The sequence below is a fragment of the Vanacampus margaritifer genome, chromosome 4 (assembly GCF_051991255.1).
Source record: "Vanacampus margaritifer isolate UIUO_Vmar chromosome 4, RoL_Vmar_1.0, whole genome shotgun sequence".
Taxonomy (NCBI): domain Eukaryota; kingdom Metazoa; phylum Chordata; class Actinopteri; order Syngnathiformes; family Syngnathidae; genus Vanacampus; species Vanacampus margaritifer.
In genome coordinates, this window is record NC_135435.1 from 9,538,386 (window position 1) to 9,549,232 (window position 10,847).

The window sequence follows — 10,847 nt, forward strand, 5'->3', positions numbered from 1 at the left end:
TTAACCCTTGAGTGACTTTTTTTTTTCAATTCTTTACTTTACTCTCTTCCAAGTGTAAATATTTGCCTACTCTAAAACTTAGTCTATTTTGGTCCCACTCTAAATAGTCATTAGAATTTACTATGTACTGTGCTGTAAAACCAAACAAATGCAGTAACAAGGATGATTCTTCATACTAACGCACAACATCACTGATTTTTGTAGATTCCATTCTTTTTTTAAATTATTATTATTGATGTCATGACTGCAGTGAGCAGCCAGGACAGCGGGTGTTGAATACACCGGTGGCCTTAACAGAGTGCTGTCGAAAACGTAATTCGAGCAATGCTGTCAAATAATTTTGCAACGAGAAAAACATAATGGCTATAACAGAATTTCGAGAGGTGGGCAATCAATCGTTAATAGTCGGGACACCCTTCCCCCATCGTCAATCTGTCAACATTATTTTTAACCACGCTTCCAGCATGCTAAATTACATTTTGTCACCACTATTTTCCGCTTGACTTTCTGTTACTATCCTTTTCCTCACTAATGTTGCCATATATAGTATGTCCAGGTGGTCGTAACTGTTGAGAATACCGACGCTAGAGATGTTACGCTCGAGCCTTCCTGCTCGAATCTGATTCGAGCAAATGAAATGGAGGCGTGTTGAAGCAGTGTTCCCACAACTGCTTCGGAGATGCCGAAAATCACGTGATCACTACAAACTGGACCTCGAACGTCATAGCTGTTTCGCGGGAAAGATGAACTCTGTGTTTGACAAACCTGTCTGCAGTCATTAATACCCCAATTACTTGATACAAAATAGGAAAGATTATGATCATTTGGCTCAAATATTTTTTCAATTTTAGGGTTATGGAAATCCATATACCATATAATAAAACAATATGCCTGATCACAAGCACTGCACCTACACAGTAAATTATGTAGAGTAAATTTGACTCTATTTAGAGTGGGACCAAATAGACCGTTTTAGAGTAACATTTACTAATGGAAGAGAGTAAAATAAAGAATTGAAAATGTTTTTAATAAATGTCACTCAAGTTGAGGAATGACCTTTAGCTTGGGAGACAGCCGATCTACTCCCTGAGCCACGCAGCTCCTGCTGTGTTTGTATATCGCTTGTGTCAGCTGAAATCTTCCTTACTCCAAGAAACGATATTTTTGGCCTCTTGAAGATAAGGAAACAGTAGGAGGGGCATAGCTCAGGTTTCAGGTCTCCCAAGCTGAAGGTCGTGAGTTCGTTCCTCAAACCTTAACTTTTTTTCCCCCCCAATTCTTTATTTTACTCTCTTCCAAGTAAATATTACTCTAAAACTGAGTCTATTTGGTCCCACTCCAAACTTTACTCTACACAATTTACTGTGTAAGCAAAAACTACAAGTATACTGTACCTTTAATAGGTATACAAATTATACCTATAACAATACATATTTACCCTCCAACATCTAGAACTAGCCGCTTACAATACTGTAGTATTTTATTGTGCATTAAAATACTCTTTTGAACACCACAGGCAAAAACAATGACACAGTCTTAAGTTTAAAAGGATGACACAAGTCCCACAGTTGAAAAAGATAGACAACATCAACTGAAATTTTATTAAACAAATGAAATGCTGAGGTTCATTATTACATGGCAGCAAGGAATTAAACTTGGTAAGCACTGATTCTACAAATTCCATGTGTGCAGGTTTGACCAGCAGATGAAGCTCTTCTGCAGTGTGGCAAATGCCTCGAAGCAGTGCATCATTTTACAGCAATTGTCTCAAAAGTGGTTCATTGTTTTGGAAAGCGTTGGTTTCTTCATAACGCTCATAGCTAATGAACTCAATACTTCCCCTTTTTAGGACTCCTCCGCTATTCAATAACCTGCCTGATGTAAAATAGAGCACCGAAGGACCCCTTAGCTGTCTGAAACGTGCCTGATGTAAACGTGTTGTGAAGTAACAATGTTAAAACCTGAGCAGTTCTGATTCAGTGATCTTTTTTTATATGTAACATGTAGTAAGACCAGGGTTCTGGAACATACACTAAACCAGGGTATTTGTTGCGTAGCACCGGGTCGTTCCATAAATAGACAACCCAGACTGCCACTAGCAGAACAGTAACACTAAAACTATGGAACAAAAAAAGACCGTTGCTGTCTGGGCTTAGGCCATGATACCTTTGATGAATCACCATGGCCACCATTGCAAAGAAGGTGAGGAGAAAGAGTTCAGTGATTTGTCCTTCTGTGACCAAGTACCTGCGGTGTAAATGAAAAAAAAAGCAACTCAGGCCACGACACAACTGCAAAACGAACACAACATTCACAAGAGCCTAGACAACAAAACAGGCATACAGATGGCTAATAATTTAAATTACAGTACAAACTAGCAGGAATCTGAGGTAGATTCTGCCTTGTGTTCATAAAATGCAAATGATCTCATTTAACATTCAATTATGCTTCAAATAGGTTTGACCCTGGAGTTTGCCCTGAAAAACTGTTTGTCATTGATGCAAGTGATGTCAAGAATATCTCTCAAAAAGTCCGACAATGGAGCCTATTAAAATGTACAGTATTAATATGGAGGTTGTTTCTCCTACTCGGGGCCAGCTCGCCCATAAAGTGGTCTCTGGGGCCAACACAACAATGGAGAGAAAAATCACCTTCACCTCGTTATATTAAAACTAGTTATTACTGTTAACTCTTAATGTCAAGTCAATCTGTTTTTACTACAAGGAATGGAGAGATGAGTGGATAAAAATGAATATAAACGATGATTTAAAAGTGAAACAAGATGAGCTACTTTGAAATCAGCATAAAAAGAGAAGCATCCAGCCACAGATGGCAATAAACCAATTGTAAATAAACATCATAAAGGTACTAGTGCAGTGGAACAGAGGAAGCAGGTAAGACACTCTTTTGTGAATAACTGTGGGAGAGTTGACACGAGTTTATGACCCGGGCGGATCAGCAGGTTACACGAAGTGCTTTTACCTGTGTCGACTTAACGCTTGAGTGTCCGCGTTGCTGCCAAGTATTGTTGCTTGCAGTATATTTCTAAATACTATTTGATATTAGTTGCGCTTTTGTTGGTTTGTTGCCCCTTGATAAAAACAAAAAATGATTCCTACATCAAATAATGTATTTGAATGAGTGTACTTTCAGTAAAATATTTATTATTAAAGGTAATTAAGAACATGTAAATACATGAATTATTTGAGAACTTTGTAAACATGTCAAAGCAACCTCAGTTGTCCTAATGAGAAAAAAAGAGGTTGGAAACTGGTAGCAATATTTGTTATGACATTTGCATTGTCCCATCAGCGAGTCACTCACATAGGGCTAGGATCGAATAATCAATATCGAATCGATTTTCCTTTTTCCTAAGAAAATAGAATTTGTAATGACAATTTTTTTTTGTATATTACTATTTTCATGAAATTTACCTTTCACATGAATTGTAAAGTATTTTCTTACATTTATGAAAGACCTGTATGTCTTGACGTGAACTTTAAGTCAATTCGGAATCATTTTAATTTATATACTGTACTCAACAAAAATATAAACGCAATACTTATTTTTGCTCCCATTTTTTATAACGATCTAAAACTCTTTCCACATGCACAATGTCACCATTCCTCTCAAATATTGTTCACAAACCTAATCTAAATCTGTGACAGTGATCCAGCACCCTTTTGCCGAAATAATCTACCCCACCTCACAGGTGGGCCATATACAGATGCTGATTAGACACCATGATTAGATCAGGTGTGCCTTAGACTGCCCACATTGAAAGGCCACTCTGAAAGGTGCAGTTTTCATTTTTTGGGCGGAGGTGGTCTGGGGGACTCAGACCAGTCAATACTGACTGACCAACAAATGTTTGGTGGACGTACACAAGCTGTGCATTGTCCAATCAGCTTGAAGTATTGTACTGAATGCCCCGCCCTTTCCCAAGAAGATCAATTGGAGCGGTCACATTGTCAAGCAATTTAAATTTACACAAGGGGGGGACTTACCATAGATAGATAGATAGATAGAAAGAAAGCATGACCTAAATGTGTAGTAAAAACTGATCAATTAAAAAGTTTTCACAACTTAAAACAATTTAAGTGCAAAAGCTTTATTTATCATGATCGTTAACAAAATAAGAATGAGTGGTTTAAAAAAAAAAAGAACTAACTGAAGCTACATGTTTTTTTTGTTTTCTACACTAAGGAAACTAACAATAATGTTATTTTTGTCATAACATGTAAACAAATTTAGTTTTGTGAATTGCCAGTCTCTGTCTGAATCAAGTCTGGCAGGAAGACTACTCCATTGCAGGATTATAATAGTTTTGGAGTTTCGGTTTTATTTTGTTTACAGATTATTTTTTTCATGTTGTGTGTTTTTTTTTATTATATATATGTAGGTTAGTTTCCAATGCGTGTTTGTTAGTTTTTAATGTTTTTTTTAATCCTTTATTTTGGTTTTGTATTTATTGTGTGCAAGATTTAAAAATATATATATTACACTAAATATTGTATAGTAAAAGCTCACCACATGTATATAGCTGAGGAAATGAGAGAATTTTCCCAAATGTAGACTTCTTGTACCAGTGAACAGTAATTAAAAAAAAAAAATCTTCTTTTGAAGAACATGAGGAGCAACTGACCAGTAATAAAGTGCGCTGGGTGCGAGTAACAGCTGGCCTGTGCGTGGAATCTTCTTCTGTTTTGTAGACTCTGTGAAACATCCAGTGAAGTAGATGAAGAGAATGATGAAGAAGGGAATATACCTAAAAAAAACAACAACAAAAACAGAGATGGCTTTTTGTGAACTGCACTGTTTGCGTTATATTCATCATTTCCCCTTTATGGTGAATAATTATGCCAAGTGCTGCATATATTACAGTATACTATAGGCATCCATTCTTTTACTTTTCATCATGTATCATCACAAGCCTACTGTAGTACTGTATACTAAAATTACATTAAGGTATGGAGATGAAATCTTCACAGAAATCTAAATTAGTCAGTGATTCAAGAATATACTTTTCCCTGCAAGACATAGATCTGTCACATATTCCTTTCGTTCTTTTTTCTTTTCTTAAGCCTGGTTGTGTCAAAGACTTTAGTTTTATATGACTGCAGAATGTGTCAAAACACACGAGGAATGCATTAATACATTATTTATGGGTACATTAATTCCCCATGATTACGATGACACTTACCACATTAAGTGTCCCAAATGTTCATCATAAAAATACAGCAGCTCAAAGGAGTCAATCTGTAAATAAACAAACAATCCCGATCATTAAAACACATTAATCTCAAATTATGTTATTTTTTATTTTTTTAATGACTACAAGCCAACACAGCATCTTTTTTTCTTGAGCAACAGTGACACCTACTGCATTTTTCATTTTTGTGTCCACTGTACTCAATGGAATGTGGCTCTAATGATGTAAGAACAACATTCTATTATAAATTAATCATAATGTTCATAAGAATGTATGAGTACTTTGGTTGTCAAAGATAAATAGAGAAGTGTAACAAAAAAGGGAAAAGCCAGAGGCCCTGCGCTTACCACCTTTGAACAATGGATTAGAATACAAAATCCAAATTAAACAAATGCATGACAAAATTAAAATCTCTTCAAGCTTCATTATGTATGCAATGTCGCTAAATTCTTTGCAAAAAAATAGCTTCACAATAACACACTTAATCCAAAAGCGGGCTATTGCTGCTATACTGCAATCTTTGTTTTCATATTGTTGTCAAGGTGGATGGATCGGATAGTCTTTCATGGTCAAGAATTGCCAATGTTAAGCAGTCACAGCCAAAAGCAAATAATGGCAATTTTAACATTTATTTCAATGCTATATAAACGATAGTATCCCCTAAAAATTGTTTTCACATACTGTAACTGGCACTTTGGCTACGCAGGCTTAATCCGAGTCTTACCAGTGAGGCGGGTTTGAGGTCTTTGATGATGGGGTTCTCTCTAACTGACAGATGGAGCTTGTAGCCACTCAGAATAAGTCTGTGGTTGATGGAGTCTCCAACCAGGTGGATGCTGGCTCCCATGACAAAAGTGATGATGCAGAGGTAGACTGCAGAGCGAGGCAGCGCCCTTGGACTGCGCTCAATCAACTAACAGGAAAAGTGACAACGGATAGACAAAATTTGCCTGCTGGAATAAAGAATTTGCCTCGGAATCTCATCCAGTTGCTCTGGATTTCTCATCTCATTCAACATTTATTTATTTTTATTGATGTGTCCATGCTATCTGAAGACAAATGCATACTGACAATGTGTTCACACTTACCCGAAGCATGAGGAAAGGTGTTAGGACATTGTAGGCCATGTGGAAATAGTCTCCGGCGCTTGGTTTGTTCAGGGGAAACCACTCAAGTGGAAGCACGATCTATGTTCAGTACACCAAGAAACTGATAGTGGTCATAGTTTCATGGACCAATTCCACATTACTGTACAGCAAATGCAAATCAGGGCAACATATTGACTCACTTACCATGACAATAGGACGTCCAAAATCAAGAATCCAGTTCTGCAGGGTCAGGCAGAACCACAAATCAAAATGGAAGTCTGTCCTTTTCTTCCGTGGCATGTTCTGCTTTGAACTGAGTTTGCTGCTAAAATAGACAAATCCAGATAAAGAAATGTCAGCACAGATACTTTTTTTTTTTATTGCCCGCAGCCCTTGTGAAAATAAGCGGTTCACAAAATGGATGGATAAATAGAATGTCAACCAACAATTCAAATCTAAAAAAAATAATAATAAATGGGAGGGGGAGTACAGTACGTCATATTTTATGTCAGTCTGGTACACACAAAAATACATGCATTTGATTCACATTGTTTTGTATTTACCTAAAAAAACACAATTGCAATTAACATTGTGAGGACAAAATTAAGTAAACTCAATGTTTAACCTTATCTTTGGAGCCAGTTTGACCCAATTTAAATGTTTGGCGTCTCTAAATGAATGATTGACATTATTCTCTTTTTGCTTATGTGAAATGACCTGTAATTTGATTAGAACAACTAAGTAAAATTAAAATAAAAGTAAATAAACATTTATACAGTAGTTATTGACGTACAAACTTGGATTTATTTAATTATTTATTTTTTTATCTGTTGGCTTTGGTCCAAGACCAATGTGTACAACAATGTGCAAGTGACAGAACAAATTCAATTAAAACATTGTTACATTAGCATACCCTTTTTTTGCAGGAAAAGAAAAATATATTTTATTTGTAGCTGTTTCTTCTTTTGAATAATATATTCACTAATAACTCATATTCATCACGCAGCCATATACAACAGCAATTAAAATGGAATATGACGCAGAACAAATTTTCGTAATAAGCGAAACTTAAATGATTAAGCATTAATTAATGCTTAATGATTAATTAATGATTAATGCTTATTATGTTCCCAAAATGATATGCAATCACATTAAGACGACGTTTGTGCCCTTCAAAGGACATTCGATCATTATAATGTTGTATAATGGGTCATTTTGTGTCTTTTCAGTTAATACACACAAAAAAATCTTTGACAACGAACCCACAACAAACCCTGCATTATCCGCTCATGCAAAAGGAACACGACCATCTGAGAGCAGTACAAAGGCAATGCTATTAGGTCCATGCCTGGTCAATGCACTCATGTTGAATGGAATTTGACATCTGTCAATACCAAGAAAGACAGACTCATACAGTAGTCAACCTCCATGTTTGTGTATAGTAGAGACAATCCTTTTATTAATATTCAACAAATATGGATATAAATAAGAATCTGAACTGCACAGACTTTTCCGCAGAACTGTACAAGAAATGAACGCAGCAGACACGGCTGTACCTCGATAAAAAAAATTCAGTTGCTGTCAACAATACACGAGGAAGCAGCATAACAGGTAACTGACTTAAATGCAAACAACAAACTCTGCTCTCTTAGAGCCCAAGCGAATAGAATACAACACGATACTAAAGCTGATATTAAGCTATCGTTAATAAAACGCTTCAATCAAACCAACCTATTTTGTGTATTTGTTCGTAACGTTAAAACGTTGTCCCGACGTTTCCGTATCGTCTGCATGTTCAGTGCGGTGTTGGACTACGTAGCTCCTGATAGTAATAAAGACAAAATGCAAAATGAAACCTGCCGGTGTGTTAAAAGTTTACAGACTTGCTTTTTTTGTCACGAGTCCTTCACTTCCTGTTTACTGTCCTAGCCCCGCCCCTATCCACCAATCAGCATGCAGCTGAGATGTGACGTGAACACAGAAGGATTTTTCTTTTTCTTCCATATATAACCCCCCCCCCCCCACCCCACCCCACCCCCTTCATTTAGTGCCAGTGAGCATTAGATTTTTGTCTATAATTTGGACTGATTGGAAAATAAACTAAACATACAAGTGAATACAAATACATGAAACACAAGTTTTTTGATGAGACGCTTCTTTGAGCTGCATCCCTCAAGCGACGCAAAGATAATAGGGTCAAAGTATCTAATTGTTAAATAGTTAAAAGGCGTTCTGTTCTGTTGTGGATAATAACTAGTGCTGTTAGGCAATTAAAAAATGTATCTAATTAATTACAGGATTTCTAATTAAAGAGTCCCTCAACACTAAATCAATGTGTGTTTTTTGCTGATAAACTGTATAAACTGGTGTCTACAAATGCTATCTACATGTCCTGGTTATTATTTGACATTTAGTGCATATTTGTTAAAAGCTTGAATTTGGGGCAAAAAGCGTGTGTTTGGTGCCATTGTTTAAAGCTGCACTTTGTAACAATTTGCCCAAAAATATCTTTAAATTTGCCTTTTTATTTGATCAAATATGACTGAAACATTTTTTAACTCTTTGACTGCCAAAAACGTTAAATGACGTTTAGTAAAAACCTACGGAGGGCCGCCAAGGACGTTAAAAGACGTTCTCCAATTTTTTTTGTTTTGTTTTGGAAACTGGTGGAGGAAAGCCTTGCCCAGCTGTGGTGAAAGTTTCAAGCAGATCTAGTTAGCCTAATGACTATTTTGGGCCCCTAGATGGCAGCAATGACTCTCTTTTGACAAGATTGGGTAGGTGTCAGTAGAAGACGTGAGGCGGAGCTAGAGGGGACAATGGCTGGGGAAGGGAAGAGAACATGGCGACCGGTTGCAAGCAGCTCACACTCGAGCAGTTTTTTTCAAAGACGAAAAGCATCGACCAACGCTAAAGAGCACATTGATGACGACGATGATCATCATCGATGATGATGATGGTGACTCCGAGGTTGACGCCGAAGTTGGAAGCGCTGACGCGGCGGCTATGACGACGTCATAAAGGTTCACGGGCTAGCGATGCTAACACTGGAAAACGCGGAGCACAACCGAGCACGCTCAGGCGGACGTTCAATCGGACGACGAAGAGTGCCCCGAGTCCAATGCATATTCATCGGAGGAGTGGGTACGGTTTGCTACTTGCTATTCCCCGGAAAAAAAGGCCGTCAAGAAAGTGTAATGTCTGCACGCGAAACGGACAATCGAAGTGAAACGTATCTGTTGTGCAAATCCTGCTCCCTCTCCTTGCACGCAGGGCAGTGTTACAAAAAGAAAAACTGTATTTGAAACATCCACATAATTGTAAATAGTACCACAGTTGCACACATTTGTAAATAGTTTGCGAAATTGTTTTGTCAAATTGTTACACTGTTGAATGGAAATAAACGTATTTTGCAATCCAAAAACGCTTTTTCATTGTTGGTGGTGGTGTATTACAGAAGTAAAGCACTATTTAGGTGTTTGTGGCATCATTCATGGACAAAAAGAAGTGTACAATTCACTAGAGTGCATGAAAGTGTGAGAGTGCGTTTCACAAAAAGCTCTTTTTCTCCGCTTTTTGTTTCAAAACAGAGCATTTCGGTGAAACTAACCATTTTCTATTGTTGATTACTGAAGAACGGAATAAGGTAGAAACAAACTTTTTTTTCTGATGAAAGATGAGAGTCCAATCTTTCATTTGGTAGTATGTGTGTTTCCATAGTCCAAACACAACATTTTCTGTGGACCTTGAAAGATCAGTCAAAATGCTTAAATCGGCTGGCACTGGTGACATCCCGTTTCTGAAAAGGTCTGGCAGTCAAAGAGTTAATTAGTAGATTAACACCTTAGCTGTTCATAATGGGAACTCCTGCAAGCTTCTGGCCAATAATTTTCAGACTGGATTCGGGTTTGAATTTCCCGCCCTCTCTCTGCTGATGTCATGTGCACATTGTGTACAGAAGAAGGATGTGTGCAGTTCCATTTTCGGCCATAGGTGGCAGTAGAGATTCAAAATTCAATGTTCTGCTTTCAGCAGGGTTAACTTAATAACCTTTGCGCACAGGTGTCCAACTCAAGGCCTGGGGGCCAGATTTGAACCGCCACATCGTTTTATGTGGCCCGAAAAACAAATCAAGCATGTCAATATCCACCAAAATTTCAAATTGTCATATGTAATAAATAATAAGGTTGCAAGCATTTTCTTGTTACATTATTACAATAACTTGAACAATAGTTGAACAAACTATTGTGACACTTCTGAGTGAAGCCTTTGGGTTTTCTTTGGGTATTCTGGCTTCATCCCACGCCCTAAAATCACACGTTAGGTTAATTAAAGACAGATCCACCACACCAGCATCTACCGAAAATTCAAACACAATCTGCTTCTTCCTCTGGTCGTTGAATCGGTGGAGGCTGATGTCTGTGAATATCACTCTGCTTCATCTATCCTTCCTTCCTTTCCTCAATCTTTCCTTTGGTCTCTTGAGGTCTCCCCAATTTGTTGGAATTTAGATGTTTCTGGGGTTGGTGAAAGATTCTGGTTGGTAA

General features: G+C 37.4%; 1 protein-coding gene across 1 annotated transcript; it reads right to left on the minus strand.

The window, feature by feature from the left end:
- Positions 1–1,580: 1,580 nt before the first annotated feature.
- On the minus strand, positions 1,581–8,229 carry cln6a (CLN6 transmembrane ER protein a). Its single transcript, XM_077564046.1, has 7 exons — positions 8,032–8,229; positions 6,505–6,625; positions 6,301–6,399; positions 5,937–6,125; positions 5,204–5,259; positions 4,646–4,768; positions 1,581–2,247 (listed from the first exon to the last, which is right to left on the minus strand). The coding sequence occupies exons 1-7, from the start codon at positions 8,091–8,093 to the stop codon at positions 1,977–1,979; spliced, it is 921 nt and encodes a 306-aa protein (XP_077420172.1). The 5' UTR covers positions 8,094–8,229; the 3' UTR covers positions 1,581–1,976.
- Between the last annotated feature and the right edge of the window lie 2,618 nt (positions 8,230–10,847).

Coding starts and splice junctions, on each gene's coding strand:
- cln6a (XM_077564046.1), bottom strand. CDS start 8,093: ATGCAGACGATACGGAAACGTCGGGACAACGTTTTAACGTTACGAACA. Junction 6,626..8,031: donor CGAACAAATACACAAAATAG/GTTGGTTTGATT, acceptor TGTCTATTTTAG/CAGCAAACTCAGTTCAAAGC. Junction 4,769..5,203: donor CATTTGGGACACTTAATGTG/GTAAGTGTCATC, acceptor TGTTTTTTTTAG/GTATATTCCCTTCTTCATCA.